The sequence below is a fragment of the Thermobia domestica genome, chromosome 9, assembly GCF_964235325.1.
Source record: "Thermobia domestica chromosome 9, izTheDome1.hap1.1, whole genome shotgun sequence".
Taxonomy (NCBI): domain Eukaryota; kingdom Metazoa; phylum Arthropoda; class Insecta; order Zygentoma; family Lepismatidae; genus Thermobia; species Thermobia domestica.
The window spans coordinates 223,677,907-223,700,601 of record NC_137462.1 but is presented as its reverse complement, the minus strand read 5'-3'; the positions used below and the strand labels follow the sequence as shown (position 1 = coordinate 223,700,601).

At 35.5% G+C, this 22,695-nt stretch overlaps 1 protein-coding gene across 5 annotated transcripts in view; it reads right to left on the bottom strand.

Moving 5' to 3' along the window:
- LOC145660611 (pleckstrin homology-like domain family B member 1) overlaps positions 1-22,695 on the bottom strand; it is an 865,216-nt gene that overhangs the window by 298,307 nt on the left and 544,214 nt on the right. For all 5 annotated transcript variants that reach the window (XM_081725879.1, XM_081725875.1, XM_081725878.1 and 2 more), the window contains exons 10-11: positions 10,353-10,455; positions 1,276-1,500 (exon numbers count right to left, since the gene is read on the bottom strand). In XM_081725879.1, the coding sequence (XP_081582005.1) occupies positions 1,276-1,500; positions 10,353-10,455 (328 nt within the window). The remainder of the gene's footprint in view (positions 1-1,275; positions 1,501-10,352; positions 10,456-22,695) is intronic.

Here is a 22,695-nt window from a genome sequence, read left to right as displayed (position 1 = left end):
GTCTTTGGCCACCCCTAGAGATCTGAAATGGCTCAACAGCTATCAAAACTGAAAAACAAGTATGTCATCATTTCAAAAGTAACACGTATTGAGGGAAACAAAGTTGTCCCAGTGACCCTCGGAGGGTTCAAGACGGAATCGAACGCAAAAGTTGCAAATGTCCGTTTGAAAACTATTGTTAAAAGGAGAAAGATGGAACGAGTCTTCTGGCTATACCAACCCTGTGTGATTTTTTGAATAACCCTATAAAAAGGAACCACTTTTTATTGAACTTAATGATTATTTAATTGGCAGAATACTTCGGAGAAGCAAACTTTTTTCTCTTGAGTGAAGTTACAAACTCACGATTTTGGCTACTAAAATTATTTTGTGTATACTTTCCATTTGAATGATTATCTACACCTAGAAACCTTTCTAAATACGAAATTTTTACATTAGCAGATCAGGTGTAAAGATCGGCAGCAGACGCTTGACATATAAATATAAACCTCGGTGGAAATAACGCTTGCAGTCTGTGTGAATTGCAGGTGAAAAGCTCACTCCCTAAAATTGTCAATTTGTATTCAATTGCCAAATAACTACTCAGACTACAGCTGCGTTTATGTTTTTAGTCGAAAACCGAGTGCTTTCTTCTAAACGGAACCAAGTTCTCTCTATTTCCCATTGTTATCTCCTGAAAGCAATATTTTAATAAGTTAATATATACAATATACGGGGTCGTGTCGACCCGAAACCGTAGCTAAGAGTATTGTAGCGACGAAATGCTGAAAGTTTTCGTGAGACAAAGTTATGGTACTGGGAATAGTTTTGTGTTTATACGAGGTCTGCACGACTATGCAGTAGAATGGAGACTAAATAGCCTTTGGAACAGATACGATTTGAAGTGTACACTGATGGTGAAATGACACATAACACCTGTGTAACGACTGAGCGTTAAAACGATGCATGCTTGCATGCACACATACAAAAATGAAACGAAATCTTTAAGTTTTACGTCCCACGATTATGCCGGTTAGGCTAAAGAAGACGGTGATGATGAGTGAAATGGCGGAATGAAGAAAGTGAGAGGAAACGGGAGAACCCCGGGAAAACCCACGAGCACGGTGTTTGTCCACCACAAAGTCCACACGCCGCGAACTGGGATCGAACCAGGGACCCCAAGCACCGGAGGTGAACGCTTTATCACTGAGCCACCGAGCCCCCCTGCACACACACATTCATCCATTTATATTTATATAATACTCTAGAGAAATAGTGAAAGGAATATGAATATACTTTTTCTAATCTCCTCAGTAAATGCAAAAGCTGGTTTTCCATTGCTCTGATTTCATTTTGGGCTACTCTAGCTGCCTCTTTTCCCTGCGACTGAAGTTCGTGTAAACGTGTCTTTCGGGATGAAACTCTTTGTAACAGTTCTACCAATTCTCGCTGTAGTTCTTCACGGCCAGCTTCCCAAGCTGCCTCTTCTTCCATCTGGCGGAATTCCGTATCTTCGAACGCCTGCAATAGGAATTAATAGTACTGAATCAATTTTTTTTTTTTTTTTTTAGAAAGAATATACGAAATAAAGAAACATTACGCATTACGTAGCTAAGGATGCAAAATAATTGTAGTAGAGAGACAAAACTGCACAAATTACTTGCTCATCCAGGATTTCTCGACGTGTAAATTTAAGAAATACTACTATTACCTTGATTGTATCACCTTCAATGTTCGTCCTAACAGTAAAAACAATTTTCCGTCTAGCCATGTGGATATTCAGAAAATCTTCTTTAACAGCCAATCTGCTTTAGAAAGCTCTGCAGTTTTACTAATAACCCCTTAATAATAAGAAATTGTTCCCTTGAATCTTTGTGTCATATAGGTTTGCTGCTAAAAGGGACGCTAAACACAAAATCTAATGAAATCAAAATAAAAAAAGAAATAAAAAATATGCGATGAATGACACAAAAAAGAAGGAACACTTGACTCCTGAGATCACAGCCAATAAAGGGAAATTGCAGAAAGAGCTCAGGAAACACTATGATCTAGAATAAATTCCTTGAGAATATGAATTTCACCAACCAACAATACTGTCAAACAATGAAATAACTCTAAAGAAAAACACTAAAAAAATTAGCTGAAAGGTTTTTAAATGTTAAGGTATTAATGCAGGGTGTAACGAAGTACATCTTACAATGTTTGGGAAAGATCCTATAAACGAAACAAAACATCGTCAGCACAGAATGGAATTCAGAATGCTTTTAAAGTTACAGGTTGTCGAAGTGGTGGAAAATATTATACGTAAGGAAAGAGAGAGGAGCAGGAGGAAGTGGCATCATGCCTGTGGGTTTATCCATTTTCTTCCATATTACCAAGGCAATCTTGATGTTCAGAATATAGTTATGGTTACACTAATACTCTCGTAACGGATCATGCTTTACACTTCGGAACTAATATATAAGAAACATACCTTTATAGTCAAGATACTAGACACATCAGAACTAGATAGTACAATCCATCTCCAAACATTGCAGATCATGTTAATATTTTTGTTACATAAACACCACTGTAAATAATTTCATCATCATTGTATATGCAATATATTCAATATATTCAAAAAGAATAGTAACGGATGCTGGAAGAGCTCTATGTTGTTGTGTATTTGTAAAAGCCACAATGCTTGTATTCTATGTTTCACAGGTTTGCCTGAGTTTTTGTCGCACCCTATCGCCTATAACAATGGAAAACGTGACACCAAACATTCCTAAAAAATACCTTGCTAGTTCTCCAGGATAATGAAAATACTACTTTTATTGAATCACAACGGTGTTCTAAGAAATATATATAGAATATATAAAGCTTGTGGCTAGACTGCTACTCTGACTACTTATCTAGAGAAAATGGAACGACAAGAAGTTTTTCAAAGTTGACAACTAGAACAGAGAAAGATAATGATAGAATGAAGGTGAAGTTTGGAATATTTAGAACAAATACGTAAACTAGCAAAATAATACATATAAATTATGCACAGACTTCAGACCTTTTATGTTCTGAGGTTTATTTAAATGTTTGATATTTGTGTTTAGATAGATACATACATACAGATAGATAGAGAGCGAGCGAGAAAGAGAGAAGGAAAACAACAACTACACAAATTTCATCTGTGCTCAGGGTCTACAGGGTGTTCGTTTAGGTGATTAAAGCAACAACATGGTTTCATCTGTTGGGTGGATCGGTTCTGTCCCTTAAGAATTTCTACCTGGTAGCATGGTCTTAACGTGTTCCTCAGTTGGATATATATAGGGAAAGCACAAAAATTATGAAGTCTAGAATCATATGTCAAATTAGTATTGGCGTATATATAGGTAATGAAAGTAATTAGAATACGTTTTGTGTGATAGATAAAATACTGTGGAGCAAGTATAACCATAATACGAAATTGAACATAATTTTTGGAGGACATCCTGAACACCCTGAATGGATTTGGTACGGACTATTATGCGTTATCGAGCGAACCCTCCATCACGCCGTGTTACAACTTGTAAAAACGTGCTTCACGCGGATCGACATCCACACGCTGTCATTGTTCGCAGCAGACTGACTTCGGGCGCGTTTGGAAGGACAGACCACCCACTACTTTTTCCGCGCCGGCAGCGCGCGCTGCGGTGGATTGTTGAGTCTGGGTAGCATCACGCTCATTACTTTCATAATGAACCCAGTATACGTGACATTTAATCTACATCACTTCTCGATTCGAACCCAAGACTAACCAGTCATTTGCAGATCTTAGTTTTTCTTCGTTTCTCCAACGCCTCTCCAATATTTGGAGAACAATACACATTCTCATGCGCCGACAAGTTCAAGTCCATCGACTTAGCGACAGCTCCACACCGTTTTCGAGAGGATGTTGGACTCTTTGATTATTATACGCATAACGCTGTAACTTACACTCAGGAACTTTTGTATCTACTGTGTCGCAGATGTAGAAACTCGATATCTTACAGTGTACTGGACAATATTCGTCCAGTGTCGTAATTAAAATCATTCTAACATGTGTTATACTGTGAATATGGATTGCATGTTTTAGTGTATAGTTAAGCGGACAGAGTTCATCACGATACTGCTAGTGAAATGTCTATCTATCTATCTATCTATCTATCTATCTATCTATCTATCTATCTATCTATATATATATATATATATATATATATATATATATATATATATATATATATAGGATGTTCAAAAAATGGCGCCCACGGACCAAAACATTATTCTACAAGTCAAAATAAACCAAAAAATATATATACAAGGTGTCCGGAATGGGACTGACGGGTTTTAAAAGTGTATAGTTTTTATATGGCCAGAGATACAGAAAAAAAAATCCTATTAAAGGAAAACTCAAAGTTTTGTTCAACAAATTTTTAATAGTAAGACTATCCATGGCTTTGGATTGATTATTTTAACAAAAGGAGGATATGTTAGATATCCGAAACCGTTATTATAATTTAAAATAAAGTGTGTTTCCTTTGTTAATATTTTGAAACTTGAAAAACTACCGGTGACGGCGCTAGTATCGCTGATAAACAGAAATGGCGTCGGCAGTTAAAAAGGCGCAATGCGTGTGTGTGCGGTGGTTTGCAGAGACAAAAAGTGTGCCCCTGGACTTCTTCCTGTGGTGGTATGTGAAAGACCTTGTGTATTCTGATGGAAAGGTGCGTAACCTTGATGAACTGAAGAACCTATTAGGAATGCGATTGCTTCAGTGACACCTCAGATGTTACAGAATACGTGGAGAGAGATTGAGTTTAGGATAGATATTGTAAGAGTTACAAATGGAGCTAACGTGGAGTTAGACTGAGTTAGAATGACTTGTAAGAAAAACTTTTGAATTCTCCTTTAAAATGCATATTTTTTTCCACTGTATCTCTGACCATATTACAACTACACACTTTTAAAAAGCGTCAGTCGCATTCCGGACACCCTGCATATTTGTATATCTTTCGGGTCATCGTCTGGAGACGCGTACTGCACTAGGTGGCAATTTCGCAGATAAAGAACCATATATTAGATTACCAATCAATCACATAATTATATCGATTCTTGCCAGATGACAGTTAAATCAATAGACGTAGACACTAGTACCCTTCTTACCTTAACAATAGATTATATATATATAAAGAGAGAGAGAGAGAGATAACGTGAACGCTATCATTATCTGTGTTACGAACGGTACGATGTATTTACAGCTATTCAAGAACAGTCATAAATCCTCGCAATCAGGAGTTTGTGTTCACGTCCTTTCAGAAGCGCCAAGTAAATACAAAATCAAAATTATGTCAATCGAGTTGCTCCTCTTACTCCGTAACTTTTTTTGGGCTATCAACTTGCGTGTATCTTGTTGTTACTCTACTATCTTTAAACATACATCGTAACTCCTAAAAACTTAATTCTCAAAACCAATATTTAAACTCAAAGTCATGTTCAGAATTAATACGACTGAAAATTGATCTGTTGATAGTTCTCGTTCAAAATAAACCTCGAATAAAACTAAAAGTCATGTGTGTTGCCTACATTATTTCAATGACAGACCACTCTTAAAAAAAAAAAAAAAAAAAAAAAAGCAAATACCAACTTTGCTTCTCTAAGTTTTCGAAACTGTAATTTTTTCTTGCATCGAATAGAACGCCTTGTATAAAGCCACATGTCGCCCTTTTTTGTCTTGATGCTTCGCCTCTGCGACTAGATTTTTGATTGCCAAAACTACAATCCTTTAAGAGAGAAGTGCCGTAGGAGAAAAAATGAAATCTTTGAGTTTTACGTCCCACGGTTATGCCGGTTAGGCTAAAGGAGACGGTGATTATGAGAAATGAATGATAATGGTAGAATGAAGAAAGTGGGAGGAAACGGGAGAACCCCGAGAAAACCCACGCACACGGTGTTTGTCCACCACAAAGTTCACTTGGCGGGAGCAGGGTTTGAACCCGGGACCCCAAGCACCAGAGGTGAACGCTCTACCACTGAGCCACCGCGGCCCTGCAGTGCCGTAGGAGAGTTCTGCTTGTTCGTCTGCTTTCGCTACCTTCAGAAACGGCGTATCATCTTAGAAGTTGCGTCATTCATCGGAGGACTTTCTGGATTTTACTTGTGTTTCTTTCGCTTGGCGCACAATGCTCTTGTCTCGATCACCTCCCAAGAATTTCGATGGGAGACACGCGGGCAACTTCCTTAATATGTGTGCTACCACTGGCGCAGGTGAAATGTTTTCGTAATGATCATGAACTTAACTTAGAAGGACTGAAGAACTGTCAAGAGATTAATGCTACGAGAATTTCTCAGGTTGGTTAAGACTTTTACTTTAATGAAGCCATTAAAGGAAATCGAATTACCTACTGTTGAGATTCTTTGAACCACCCTGTCCACTAAGAGGAAGTTTTTCTACACTAATGTTTGTAATATAAAACCACCTAAATCTTACACTAATAAATCACAACTGTAGTCTCCACGTTTCTTTATTGACTGTAATGATCTTATTGTTCACGAAGCGCCTAAGTTGCAAGATTACATGTTGTTATAGGGTTGCACTTGGAGCCCTTACATTCCTTATTAAGTTTAGTGTAAAGGGACAAGTTTTGCAGATAGATGCCACTACAGTCTTCGTATCTCTCTCATGGATTTTTTGCCTTTCACGAAAATTTACAATTTCTCTTTCAAGTTTTAACCTAGAGATTTCAAATTTTCAGAGAAGGAACTTCATAATCTATCGAAGACAATAATCCGTGCCGATTTTTTATTTAAAATTTTCTTCATTGTTGAAATGGATATTCAAACCTTTAACAATGGAACTGTTTCAACAAAGATAAAAATTCTAAATAAAAAATCGGCACAGATTATTTCCTTTAATAGATTATGAAGTTCCTTTTGGGTCAATCCAAATGAAATCGACCAATGATAGTTGGTGACAAAATTTAGTTTTTTTATTTGTTTTTTACCTAAGTTTGTACCACATTTAGGAAGTTGAAAATGGGTATTCATTTATTTTTAGTTGCGCAGGTTTTGTCGTAGCGGACATTTTATATAGGTGCCTGAGCGCATTTTGAACTTTTTAGTGCATTCCGCTAAACGCCGTAACTTTTTAGGTTTTAAAGATAATGAGTTCAAACAAAAACCATACGAACGATAATGAAATGGACAATATTCTATGTTCTGTGCTTATTGAGACGTGCTTCAAAACATCTGAAAAGAAGCTCTGAGCATTGAGGTTGGAAACCTAAAAGTGACCATTTTGGAATGTACATTTTGGAACGAAATAAATTAGACTCACCTTCAATTCTTTGTCTACATAGAGACTAGATAACAGATAAACTCCTAAACAAGTTTCAGATCTGAGAGCTATATATTTGATTTTTTGGAAATTTCTAAACATTGTGAATTTTCGAAAATCGTATTTTCACCATCAAATATCTCAGGAAGGACAGAAGTAAAAAATCCCAAATTTGCATAAAATAGACGATAGTTGTGCAGTAACAAGTGGGTAAAATTGCATCATTAAGACTCAATTAGTTTCTGAGTTATAAGGTTTTTCTTTACTGGGACTTGATATCATGAAGCGAAATTGGAGTGAATATAAACTTTGTAGCAAATGTCAAAATAGCACGACAGTAATGCTAAGTGGGTACAGTATGCATAATTTATGAATCGTATCTTGCACAACAAAATGAAAGCTGTCTGTTATTTCTTTTCTGCCTACAGCACTGCTGTTAAGACGTGAGTGAGATAAATAGTTGATTAATTTGTGTACAGACTTTGGCACTGACAATTGAAAGTACGACATGTAGAAGTTGTAAACTCTGTGGGTGTGAGTTTTCGGCGAACCTTAGTGATTGGCACCCACACTTTGTCATTCCTACATAATTTGAAAGAGGTTCTTGGGCAATGGGGATGGAAAAAGTGATCAAAAAGATCGTCATCTTCCTGACTGATATTTTCCAATTCCTTCAATCCACCATTTCTGTCATAAATACGGGCTACGGTATCATTAGGTGCAAACGACAACATGCTATATTCTGGACGTACTGAAGTGCTGCAATCAGTACATTCATCTGATTGCGAGTATTCATAACATGTAATTTGTGGTTTCGTCAGAGGTACAAATCTAAGATATGATCTGCTATTAATAATTCTTTCACAAGTAGCAAATCTTCGATTTCTTACTGTTTGACTGCACTTCTGATGAAACATACATAAATTGTATGCCTGAGATACTATATCAACAAAAAACCTCCACATCTGTTCAGGTTTTAAAATCGTAAATTTCACATCAATGCAACAGCTTATAACTCAGAAACTACTCACGTCTCGATTTTTCACTTCTGTCCTCTCTGAGATATTTGGTGGTGAAAATACACGATTTTCGAAAATCTGCAACGTTTAAAAATTTCCAAAAAATCAAGTATATAGCTCTCAGATTCAAACTCGTTTAGGACGTTGTAGACTATGTAGACAAAGAATTGAAGGCGAGTCTCATTTATTTCGTTTCAAAATGTACATTTCAAAATGGCCATCTCTAGGCTTCAATGTTCAAAATGGCCATCATCAATGTTCAGAGCTTCTTTTCTCGACGTTCTTAAGCACGTCTCAATGTGCACAAACCATAGAATATTGTCCATTTCAGTATCTTTCATATGATTTTGGTATGAATTCATTATCTTTAAAACCTAAAAAGTCACAGCGTTTAACGGAATCCTCTGAAAAGTGCAAAATACGCTGAGGCGCCTATACAAAATGGCCGCCACAAACAAACCTGCGCGGCTAAAAAATAAATGAATAGCCGTTTTCAACTCCCTAAATATGGTCCAATCTTAGGTTTAAAAAAAATTAAAAAACAAATAAATTTTGTCAGCAACCTTTGACCTGCAATTTGGTTGATTTTATTTGGATTGCCACTTTTCTAAAAATTTGGAGTCTGTAGGTTGAAATTTGCAGGAGAAATTGTGACTTTTCGTGAAAGGTAAAAAAATACATGGGAGAAATACGAAGGTTGTGATGCGATCTATCGGCAAAACTTGTCACTTTAAACTAACCTTAACGACACCGCTAAGTATCTTGTGCACAGTTTTTGGTTAGTATTGGTTAATTAAATGTAAGCTGTTGTATTATTAAGTGTTTCATATTGACAACATACGTGAGGTTCGAGATATGCCTGTGTGTCAAGTTATTAGTATTTTACTTCACTAGTACCATATGAAATATTCATTATGCAAGTGCATGTAAAGAATCGTTAGCGGTAATAATTAGTCATAATTCAGACAGTCAATCAGTTCTTTTATACGTCATTCTTACCTATGACCTGCTCTAGATCCTGCGATACGCTCCTACTTTAAGAATGTGATAAATGTATCGAATCCCATATTAGTGTAGAATGCAAATAATTGAAGCAGTGTTCTACTTTTAAATTATATTGACGATTCCGACGAAAGTATATACTGAATCATAACTATATAGCAATGACGAGTGTGCATTCGATTAATGTCTATGCAAAAAGTGGCAACAGAAAATGAAGTATTTGCGTGATTCGTTTCTCTCTTTCTCTGCCCTTCTGTATTTTGTTTACATGAAAAATATTTTGAATGTATGCCTATTAGAATTGTAGAAAATATAACGAGCTTAACGAAAGCAGAATATATAATCTTTACTACAACACACAACATTCTGAGTCAAGAAGAAATGCCTAACTGTTTGTAAAGTTTGTTGTTAGTTTGCTACCTTTAAGTAAAAGGAACCAAGAATCCTGCGTTAAATAATTTCAGATTTGTTTTATTAATTTGTTCTTTTTTTGGTATATAATGTTCTTTGTTTTTGGGATACATTTGGCTCTTTAAATAATACGTATGATATTTTGTTTCTAAAGAAAGAGATTATATTTTTACTTACGTATGACGCTGTTGATAGAAATTGTGATAATCTTTCTGGACAGGAGTATATCACGTTCTTAACGAAAAATGAAAACAATATGGTGGCCGATTCTACTTGTAAATAATTTCTCGCACTTCATAATTCAAACAACATTAGGTCAAGTTTAGTATTTACTCGTGTTTTGAGTTTATTTCAATTTTCCAAGAAGGTAAAGTAGAATATACATCTGTTAGTAAATTCTATTTCCTTTGATTTTGTTACATCGTGATCATATCTATGTATGGCATTTTGTATCTTCTACATATGATTAAAATTATTAGCATGTACAGAATCCCTTAGTTCCCATAAAGTTATGTGTTTGTAGTGGATCACACGAAATACATGTACTGAAAATTAATTATTTAAAATTATTAGGAAAATAACACTTAATATTGATTCTACTTCTTTAAACTGACCTTCTTATCAGCTTCCCATACTTCATGCTGACATTTAATTTGTTCTTCGATTTCTTTTGTCCTCACCTCGTCCTCCTTATGTTCTAGCAACTCTTTTTCTAGGCTGTAAATATAAAAATAAATACAAAGATAAATTATACATGTACAGGTGGGGATCAGAAAAATGGAAACACCTGTAGTTGGCAACACGTCAGATGTATGGGTTGGCAGTGGTGTCGTGGCGCCCGCAGCGCCGGACCGCTGGTGGTGGTGTGTTACGTCGGTCTCCATACTACGTCAGGCGCAGTGGAACAGTAGTGTCCAGTGGCTGCAGCAGACGGAGGTAGTGTAAAACGGGAGACCTCTCAGATTTTCAAAGAGGGCAAATTGTTGGTGTGCGGTTATGTCGAGTGAGTGTGACGGCAGTGGCTACTGTGTTAGTTGTGTCGCGTGGGACAGTATCGAAGGTGATGACGGCCTACACAAGTCACGGGAAAACCACATCGGGGAAGCGGAACAATGGGCGGAAGAAAATCACGAGTGACAGGTCACGCCGGGTATTAAAGCGCATTGTCACGCAGAACCGTCCTGCCACTGCGGGGCAAGTGACGAAGGAACTCAATCAGCACCTCCCCCACCCTGTTTCGACAATCACAGTCCGCCGCGAATTACATGATATGAACTTACGGGGTCGTGTTGCACGGGCCAAACCGCTCATCAGGGACCATAACGCTTTCGCACGCCGCGACCATGCAACTTGGACCGCTGAGGACTGGAAACGTGTGATATGGTCGGATGAGTCATCCTTTACCCTATTCCCAACTACGAGCCGTGTTTATGTGTGGAGAACGCCCAAAGAAGCTTATGATCTGCAGTGTCTCCACCCAACTGTGAAACATGGCGGCGGCTCGATGATGCTGTGGGCCGCCATATCAAGGTTTTCATTGGGTCCTTTGGTCACACTTAGCGGACGAATCACTGCCAACTATTATGTCGCAATTTTAGGAGACTACTTGCATCCTATGGTCCGGATGTTGTTCCCGGACAATGACGCCATCTTCTAGGATGATAATGCACCCATTCACACAGCTGGTGTTGTTGCAGCGTGGTTTGAGGAACATCGGGATGAAGTTCAACACCTCCCCTGGCCCGCCCAATCCCCAGATCTCAACATAATTGAACATCTGTGGTCCGTCTTGGAAACACGACTCCGGCGACGATTTCCACCTCCATTCTCTCTCACAGAACTGGCCGATGCCCTGAACGAGGAAAATTCCACTAGATACCATTCACGACCTCTATGCCTCCATCCCACGTCGCATCAAGGCTGTTCTGAAAGCGAAAGGTGGCCGTGGCCCGACACCATATTAATCTGGTAAGTTGCAATTTTGTTCAGGTGTTTCCATTTTTCTGATCACCATCTGTATATATAGAACAAAGTTACATCTACAAAAACAAAATGATTACTAATCATACTCAATAATGAATTAAAATATAATGTTTGTGATTATCACACAGACGTACAAATGGATAGAATAACTTAACATATTTAATAATAATAATAAAAATAAAATTAAAAAAATAAAAACTGATGAACATGGGAAGATATAATATTACAAATACAATTCCCAAAACTATCAGTAAGCATCGCCATGAAGTGAAACAATGTGTAAGTATTAGTGACTCAGACTGTAGGCTACTATGCTTGAAGTGTTCGCGTAGTAAGTAGCAACAGCAGCAGCAATAATAGTAACAGTAATAATAATAATAATAATAATAATAATAATAATAATAATAATAATAATAATAATAAAAAACAAGAACAGTATAAATACTGGTAGTATTTATTAAGACAGGCACGCACTAAATATAAACTCATAAATAAGTAGGTAAGAAAATTTGAACACAGAACTTACAGAAATGCTGAAAGCAGCAGTAGTAACTTATCTTACCGATACGTCGAACAATACGTTGCTCTTTTTCTGGGGTTCTTGAGGTTAAGGAACTATTAACTGTTTCCTCCACTATATGGTGGAGAAAAGTTCTTGGCCATCAAATTAAATAACAGAAGTTATATATATGTAGAAGGGAGGCATATGCTAAAGAGGGCAGAGGAAGGTGATGTAAAGTGACACAGCTCTCTAAGTTTCAAAGAAGCAAAATTCTATGTTTGAGATTTTGTGGCTAAAGTTTATCTAATGTTGCCAGTGTTTTATCGTTTCCCGAAGAACAGTCTCCAAGCTTATGACTTGTAGAAACTAGTGGCGAAACAATATCGGCAAAGACAAAAAATATCGGCGAAAACTGGGCGGAGAGAAGCCTGAATGAGAGTAATTTCAAGAATTGAAGAGGATTGTTACGAAAAATTGTACAGCGAATGCAAAAGAGATAAATATGCAATTCAGTCAGATTGAAGATAATCACAATCAAGCGCGAGTCGCATAATCTTAATATGTGTGTTTGAGTTCATATTTGTAAAGCGCTGACCAGTGCCAACAAGTCCTTAACGTTAAAATAATGAAGCCTAAGAAGAAGTAAAGTAAAAGACGTATCATTAGGAACGCTAATATGATCTGATGAGTTTCCTTTAGTCATATTTCCAGAATATACCATGTTTAATACAGTGGATGCTGAAATGAGCTGGTGGACAAGTATCTTCCTATTCGGATTTTCCTTGGGATTCATTTAAACACGCCTTAATAATTTTAACTACCTTCTTTAGTATTGCATTTAAAGATTTGGATCAACAAACTGAAAGAGGTGATTCCTCATGTCGAGTTGAGTTAATTTTAGTTTTTCGTCCCTTTCAGCAGCGAGGCTATATGAGACGTGGACCTACTGATTAACGTGGAATCCGAACCACATGAGCTCCCGCCGGGAAACGAACCCGGGTCTCCCACACCAACCTCATGTCGAAATAAGAAGAAAAAAAGGGGGGAAGGCGTATGGACCTGTGGGGAAAAGTGTACACCTCCGGAACAAGGAAATCATGAAAAAGTTAAATTTCATCACGCATTATTTCGAATTAGAGAAACCGTGAAGTGGCGATCCATATCAGCGTAAAGGAAGTCACACATACGCCATCGAAAATTGCGTATTTCAATAATGTGCAATGGGTGTGGAAGGGACTCTCTACGGGGCATAATTAATAGACATGCTATCAATAGAATTTTTAGAGATGCTTTGGTTTCATGATGGGTTCAAAGTAGGCAAGGGTGAGACTTGGTAGGAAGACACGGAATGCTTCGAGGGAAAGTTCAAAGCGTTAACGACCGCCAGCTACACAGTTTGACGTTCAGAATAACGCGTGCTGCGATGCATATTTCATGTTTTTTTCGAGTATATGTGCGAAGCAAAACGTTGCAGCACGTACTATTCTGAATACGAGAGACAGTCGTGCTGGCAGACAAAAAAAGTTGCCACTCATCACCGAAGCATTCCGTGTTCATTCTTATCAAGGGTTACCGTTTGTCTACTTTGAAATCAGAGATCTCTGAGAATTTAGTTGGGAACACGTCTGGGAATTATGCTGTGTAAGAAATCTCTTGCACACGTCACAGGTTTACATGAACATTTTTCTTATTTTGATTTGAACAATCGCCTTTTTCAATTTGTCGGTACAGTTCATTAACATCCTGCATACTATGATATATATATATATATTATATATGAGTGTGTGTATGTTGAGTATGTAGTAGCACCAGTATACGAAATTAAACCTGTTTCATTGTTTTAAGTATTAAAAAAAAAGAACACCAGGTTGATTATTCACCGATTTCAACTTGTTTTTACGAGCTTTTTATGAACATCTTAAAGGCTTCATCCGAGCAACCTTATGACATTCTCGTTCTCTTTTTGCTAATGTTTCATCCAAGAAACCTCTAAACGTTTCGATGATGTCTGAAAAATCGTTTTCCAGCCTGACATGGAATTCCAGCCACATGAGTTAACAGCAGGAATCGGTCATATGCCAACAGGGAGCTACATAGCAAGGAGGTAATTGTAGCTCTCCCAGCAGACCTAGTAGTCAAAGTGTGTTCCTTTGATGACGTGGTTCTGAGTTCGATTTGGAGTGGGAGACTACAAAAATATTATTATTATTATTATTATTATTATTATTATTATTATTATTATTATTATTATTATTATTATTATTATTATGATCCCATGATTTGGCCCAGTGGCATATTAATTGGTCCATTTTATGGCAAGCTTTTAACAACTAATTCTGAAAATCCAATTAATAATGTTAATAACAATAACTAGTTCAATATGGAAGTCCATATTTTGTATCAAAATGTTCGAGGGCTTAGAACTAAAAGTAATATATTTTTTTCTTCTGTTACTGATTGTTCTTTTGATATTATTGCTGTAACTGAGTCATGGTTTAATTATAAACAACATACTGATGATTATTTCCCTGAAACTTACAAATGTTTTCGCTCTGATAGGAATTATACTATCGATCAGTGTAGTAGAGGTGGTGGTGTTTTGCTAGCTGTTAAAACAAATATAAATTGTCAAAGGAGATTTGATTTGGAATCTGAAATTGAGTGTGTTTGGATTGAGATTGACACGTCCAATGGGAAAAAATTATTAGTTGCATGCTGTTATTTTCATCCAACTTATCCTGTCATAAGTTTTTCGAATTATCTTAATTATATTGTTTCCAAAGTTAACTTTTTAACTATGAAGTAGTGATTATTGGTGACTTTAATATATCTAAAGTGAACTGGACGAATAGAAATCTATCAAACGATATAAACTATTATTCTAAAACCAAGGCGAAAATCCTATTTAATTTTTTAGATGATATGAATTTGAACGTTGTTTCAGGAACATCTGGTCTTGATTTAATTTTGTACAACACTTATGTTCAATCTAATAATTCAGTAGTATCTCTGGTTCCGCCCGATCAGTATCATGATCCGATTGAGATTACTGTTAAATTATTATCTCTTATACGTGAGATACCTAGAGATAGCTTTTTGTTATATCAAAAGGGTGATTATCTTTCTTTATATAAAGAAATTGAAGGGTTCCCCTGGGCCAATATTTTGTTGAATACAGATATTGATCTTGTTCCTCAAAATATTAATGATGTTATATTGAATGCAATCAGAAACAATGTTCCTCTAGTAACCAAATCAATTTCTAAGTATCCGAGATGGTATTCTCGTAATTTAATTTATTTGCTTAAAAAAAAAGAATAATGCTCATAAAAAGTATAAAAGAACCCAATCTCTTCAAGATTATAATATTTTCTCTAAACTTCGTTCTGATTTTAAGAAGCAACTTATTATTGATAAAACTAAATATTATAATAAGATTGAGAATAGTTTAAAAAATAACCCCAAAAGATTTTGGAAGTATACAAGTAATAAAATAAATGGTAAAGATGGACATAAGGCAATATTAGTCGATGACGAATTTCTTTCCGACCCTCAATTGATATCTGAAGCCATGGCTAAACATTTTGCAGCTGTTTATCATAAAGATGATATTAATGTGAATGATAATAATGTTACTTTTATGGCCAGTCAATTTTGTAGTGATCAAATATTTTTTTCTACTAAACAGGTAATAGATGTTATTAAATCTTTAAATGCTAAAGCTTCTGTAGGTCTTGATCTAATTCCGATTTTTATAATAAAAGGTTTATCCGATATAATTGCACCAATTTTGACATCATTGTTTAATTGGAGTTTAGCATCTTGTTTCTATCCTAGAGTATGGAAAACTGTTGTTGTTACTCCAATTCCAAAAACTGATGGTAGGTCTGTAATTGATTATAGACCTATTTCTATTCTTGATGTAATACCAAAAATCTTTGATCAGCTTATTTACAATTATCTTTATAGTTCTGTTGAACATTCTATTATACCTGAACAGTATGGCTTTTTAAAGGGTAAATCAACTGAACTAAATTTGAATAAATTTCTGACCTTGGTTTCTCCTGTTGTATATAAACGTGGTCAAGTTGATACTATTTATTTTGATTTTGCTAAAGCCTTCGATAAAATATCCCATCATAAGCTTCTTAAACTTCATTTCTTTGAAATTTCCAAATCCTTGATTCACTGGTTCGCTTCTTACTTGTTTGATCGTAAATTCGTAGTTAGATATATGGGTTCTAAGTCATCTGTTTTCAAGATTTCTTCGGGTGTTCCTCAAGGATCAAATTTGGGTCCATTATTATTTTTAATATATGTGAATGATATTGGTAATTATTTGAAATGTCCTTTTTTTACTGTACGCTGATGATCAAGATATTTTCTGAAATAACTTGTAATCAGGATCACCTTAAATTACAAGCTGATATTACCTCAGTTTACCAATGGTCTGTACAAAATTTACTTCCATTAAACATGAATAAAACAAAAAGTATAGCGTTCTCCAGGAAAACGAATATATCGTATTTTTCTTATTCAATAAATCAGTATAGAATACAACCTGTTTCAATTAACAAAGATTTAGGTGTTATGATTGATTCTAAATTACTTTTTGACCATCATGTTTCAACCATGGTTTCCAAGGCTAGAAGGAATCTGGGACTCATCAAATGGGCTGCTAGAGATTTTAAGGATATTACAACTTGCAAAATTATATATTGTGCATATGTACGTTCCCACTTGGAATTTGCTAGCTTGATTTGGAACCGTAACCTCATTAGTATTACTCAAGTTTTGGAGTCAGTCCAGATTTCCTTCCTGGCCTGGTTAAAATATGAATTTAAACTATATGATCTGCCCAATAGGGTGATTCTTGCTAGATTGGATTTACTTGCTCTCGAAGTTCGTCGTAATTTAAGGCAAATTAAATTTATTCATAATATAATACATGCGAAACTGAACTTAATTGAATATTTGTTTATTAAAGTTCCCTTGTATAAATCTAGGCTTTACCGTCCTATATTGTGTAATAGTAATTTAGTTGGTTCGCCATTATTTATTTGTGTTGACAACATAAACAAAAAGTGACTCAAAATTGATTTTTTTGATTCGAATTTTTTGGCGCTTAGAAAACAGTTTTTGGATTGTTATATTTAATTAAAATACCTAATTTAACCCTTTTTTGTATATTGTCTATTGAATTTTCTTTTTTTTACCCATATGGTGTATATTTGTTCATGTGTTTTAATTTTTTTTTTAAATTTGTTTATTTCATAATCTACTTATGTAAATTTTTAGTAATACATCTTACTTGATTGAATCTTTATTGAAATGAGGATATGTTTGTAATTTTATTTTGTAATTTAGTTTGAATTAAACTTGTGTTAATGTTTTTTCCTTTGCTTTTCTTGATTGTCATGATTTCATGTATTTTAATTTTTTTTGTTTTGTTGTATTTTTTCCTGTAATATTCCATTGTATATAATTGTATATATGACCATTATGGCTTTGGCTGTGGTCGCAATTTCTCATAATAAATAAATAAATTATTTCGTTTCATTAGCCATCCGTCTCCTTTAGCCTATACGGCACAACCGTTAGAAGTAAAAGTATCAAAAAAGTAGTAACGAAGCAGTTCTGTGTTGACATTAAACTATTTGCCAATTCACTAATTGATTTATATATATATATATATATAAATGCAAAAGCTGGTGTCATCTACTTGCGATATGATAGGAAAAAACACATCCAACTTTTTTGTATACAACAATATAACATTACTGTTTTTACAGCAATTACAGTATAATGACTTGCATATTCCAGCCTTTGATACATATCATTTTTATCGTGTTCCTTACACACTGATTCAGAAATGAAAGAACAATATAATTCTTTTTGTGTCTGTGTGTGTGTGTAATTTTCTGAAGGATATATACTCTACCTAGTGAATTAACTAATGTTTCTACGATGATCTTCATTCTTGAGGAAACGTGATCTAAGATTGAAGATTTTTTTCTTCGTAATTGACCATATCATACCATACCATACAACATATTGACCATACAATACTATTTAAAAAAAGTATTAATTTTTATTTTATTCCGTGTTTAATGAATTACGTGGAGACTTTTTTTTTGTCTTAAATGGAGATTTTCACTAAATAAGGGTTTGATATAAAATAAGTGCACATCATAAAAGAGTATCACTAAGATATCAAATACTAGATCTTACTATTTTAACACATTTCGTGTTTTTAAAACAGAAGCCTTCAGCGATTTTGTTTTGCAATTTTAAAGATTCTTCATTTAAAAATATTACATATTAAAATAAACATAGAAAGTATTTTGCTTTAAACGTATTTATAAATAACAACACTGAATTTCATATTATTCTTTTTTTCCAAGCATCCTAAATTATGTTTAGATTTTATTTTATTGTAAGCTATTTCTTTGCTGGGCCATGGCTATCGCAAATACACACTGTCGCAAATCCCGGGGAGGACGAGGGGGACATGTCTCCCCAATCTTGGACCTGGGGGGACTGTCCCCCCAATAATCTGACTTAAAAAGTGCTTTTTGGGATAAGTGTTATGATTTGTGTCCGACTGCCACAAAAAAATGTAAGATGAAATTGATTTCTCTTGGCTTTTCCATTTTTAAAAAAGAAGCGTATTCTGTAGTATTTCAAACTGAACTTCGTGCTGCAGTGCGTTTAGTAGTCTCATCAATATGTATTAATTTCACTTCCGCTACTTCGGCACAAATTGCAATAAATGCCAGAGGAGGATATGCCCCTCTCCTCATGCTGGAAACTTGTCTCAGCTGTAGATACGGGCACAAATTCCTGGGAAAAGGGGAGAGATGTCCCCCACAACACTGGAATTGGAGGCTCTCCCAATAATCCGATTTGAAAAGTGCTTTTTGCAGATAAGTGTGATGATTTGTGCCCGACTGCCACAAAGGAAAGTGAGATGAAATTTGTTTCTCTTGACTTTTCCATTTTTAATGACAATGAAGGCTTGCGACTGTGCGTGACTTAACCTGATATGAAATCTTATCTCCTCCTCTTCCCTAGCAACCGAAGAGTATGTAGACTATCCAATGTCAGCAGAACCCGTCTTTTCAGTAAATTCGTATTTAATGTATTTGTAGTATCAGCCTAGGCACCTACTCATGCTTCGTAAGCTAACTAACTCTATAGCCTATGGACCCGGAAGTAAAATGCTACGTTCACAAAAGCTCTCCACTGACTTCTATCATTGGCCAACTGGATCCAGTTTCTACTTTGTATTCCTATTTTTGCGAGATCCATCTTAATATTGTCTTCCCATCTGCGCCTAGGTCTTACTAATGGTCGTTTTCCGATTGGTCTTACCGCTAACACTTTGGAAGTGTTTCTACTATCTTCCATCCTGGCTATGTCTTGCCCACCTAAGCCTCCTAGGCTTGATGACCCTAACAATGTTTGGTAAGCTGTATAATTTATGTAGTTCCTCGTTACGAAGTTTCCGTCATTTCCCATTCCCGTTCTTGTTGGGTCCGAATATTCGTCTGAGCATCTTGTTCTCAAATACTTTCAGTTTATATTCTTCCCTTAGACTAAGTGACCATGTTTCGAAACCATACAGAACAACAGGTATGATTACCATTTTATATATTTTAAGCTTCAAATTCCTCGACAGAATTCGCGACGGCAAGGGATTTTGAACTGAATAATAACACGAATTCCCTGTTTTTAGTCGACATTTAATTTCTTCGTGAATATGATTTTCGTCTGTTAATATTGATGCTAGATATTTGAAAGTATCCACTTTACCAAAAGTATTATTTAATATTTCAATACATTCATAATTTGCCGTATTACGGTATCGACGCACTTCCATGTATTTAGTTTTCTCTGCATTTACTTCTAAACCCTTGTCCCTGCAAGCGTTTAATAAGACCTCTGCATTTCTTTCTATTGTTCTCCTTATCATCCCCTATTAAATTTACATCATCAGCGTACGCATAACCTGGTGAACACCGTTCAACTCTAGGCCCTGGTTGCTATCTTTGATTTTCCTTATACAGAAAAACCTGTCTTCAACGGACCCTTTATTAAACGGAAAACTGTCTTAAACGGAAATATTTCACGGTCCCATGAATTTTGGAGAACAAAACGTGTAAAACTCCCTTCATTAAGCGGAAACTGTGTTACGCGGACAACGGAAAGAAAAATAAACATTTAACGGAAAATTTTGAGTTCCGGACTACAGCGTTTAGATGTTTAGACATTCTGTGAGACATATACATTACACTGTCTGCGATAAAATGTTCGTTCTTTTGTTAAATATTTCTGGACAGTGTTGACCTTCCCCAACCACTACTCATATTCACCCCCACAAATTGTCCTTAATTCCCGCAACTTGATCAAGAATCATACGGAATGTCGGAGAGAAGAAAACGAGATAGAGGAAGAAGAGGAATACGATACCGAGTTCCAAGAAGAGTGTAGAATAAATACATATAAAGATTCTCTCAGAAGTTTAAAGGAACTGCAAAAATTTGCCTTACGAAAAAATGATTCTGATTCACTTAGTATAATTTCTCAGGCTAAAGTGTATGCGGAAAGTCAAGCAGCCAAGCAGCAATGTAAACAGAAAACCCTGCTTGGCTATTAGAAAAATAAAGAAAACGTCTACATAGCATATTTTGTAATCATTTTAAATTTTTTGTGTACTTATTCGTAGAAGAAAGAAGTACTGGAATCGAACAATGGACGTACAGCAATATATTTTCTCAGTATGCCCCTTTATAAGCATTTTTTTTTTTTTTTTTTTTTTAAAGGAAAGATCTACCTCCACTAAGCGGAAACCTGACTTTAACGGAAATTTCTGCAAGTCCCGCTCGATTCCGCTAAAGACAGTTTTCACTGTAGCGTATTCCAGGACAAAGTTGAATAATAATGGCGACAACACATCTCCTTTTTCGGGCCATTCTCGTTGTGAAAGCTCGAAAAATTTTCCTACCCGGACTTTACTTTGGGATTCATTTAAACATGCCTTAATTGATCTAATTAGTTTTTTTCGGTATTCCAAATTCTGTAAGAACGTTGTACAATGTTCCTCTTCTAACCAAGTCGTAAGCCTTTCTAAAATCAATAAATAGTTCATGTTCCGGGCTACTGTATCCCCATGTTTTTTCGAGTATTTGGCGCATGGTAAATATCTGCTCAATAGTTGATCGATTTCGTCTAAATCCGCACAGATAATCTCCAATAATTTGATCTTCGTATGAGGTCAATCTTGATAATAGAATGTTTGAAAGGATTTTGTAGGATGTTGACAGAAGAGAGATGCATCTATAATTATTACAGTCAGTTTTGTCGCCTTCTTGTGGATTGGAACAGTGATTGATTCTTTCCACTCTTGTGGCAATTCTTCCTTGTTGTACATAAGGAAAATAAGTTTGTGTATCTTGTTCCACAATTTTTCGCCTCCAGTTAAAATTAACTCAGTCGGAATTTCGTTTACACCCGGATATTTGTGTTTCCTGAATTTCTTTATAGCGATTTCTACTTCTATTCGGTTGGGTTCTGGAATATACGGTTCTGCGGTGTGTATTTCCCTTTCTCCATGCAATTAGTTTTTGGCTGCGTGTTAAGCAAATCGTCAAAGAAATCTTTCCATCTATTTAAAATGCTATCTGTATCAGTGAGAACTGTTCCATCAGCTTTCTTTAATATAAGCACGAGGTTGATAGCCTTTCTTAAATTCGTTGATTCCTTTATACATGTCCCGAATATTTTTATTTTTACTATTATCTTCAAGTTCCTAAATTTAGGTTTCAAAAAATCGCGTTTCTTTGTTCTAAAAGTTTTAGAAGTTTCTCGCCTGATAACTACACAAAATTTCGTAGACATTTCATTCGGATCTTGTAGCCAACGTAATTTTGCCTGTTTTCTCTTCTCTGCTAGTTCGAACCATGGTTTGTTCCTACGTATTTCTAAGTGTCCCAATTTTTCTTTTGAGAGATGATGTTTCGTATGCAAAGAAGAGAATTCAATTGCTGGAAAGCTATTCTCCACAATCTTAAGGTTACATCTGTTAACTAAAGAGTACATGACATGCGTCATATTTTTGTAACGATTCCTGTAATGTTATTGAGATTATTATCATTTTGCTCAAGGAGTATATTTGCGTCATACATAATTGATATTCTTTCTTCATAGTTTTGGGGAAGTCATTATTTATTTTATTATATTATTATAAAATAATTTTAACGTGGATCTTTGTGGATGGCTAATTAGAAACATACCAATTATAAATATGCATGTATTCAGATTTCAGAATGTGTTCACGGCAGTGATTTGTAATACTAATATGTACTACTACTTCATCTAATATATAATATACTCTACAACAGGTTCACCTCAGAAATCAGATTAATCTACCGTAATATGAGTTTCATCTCCCTTCTTTAGAATAAGCCTCA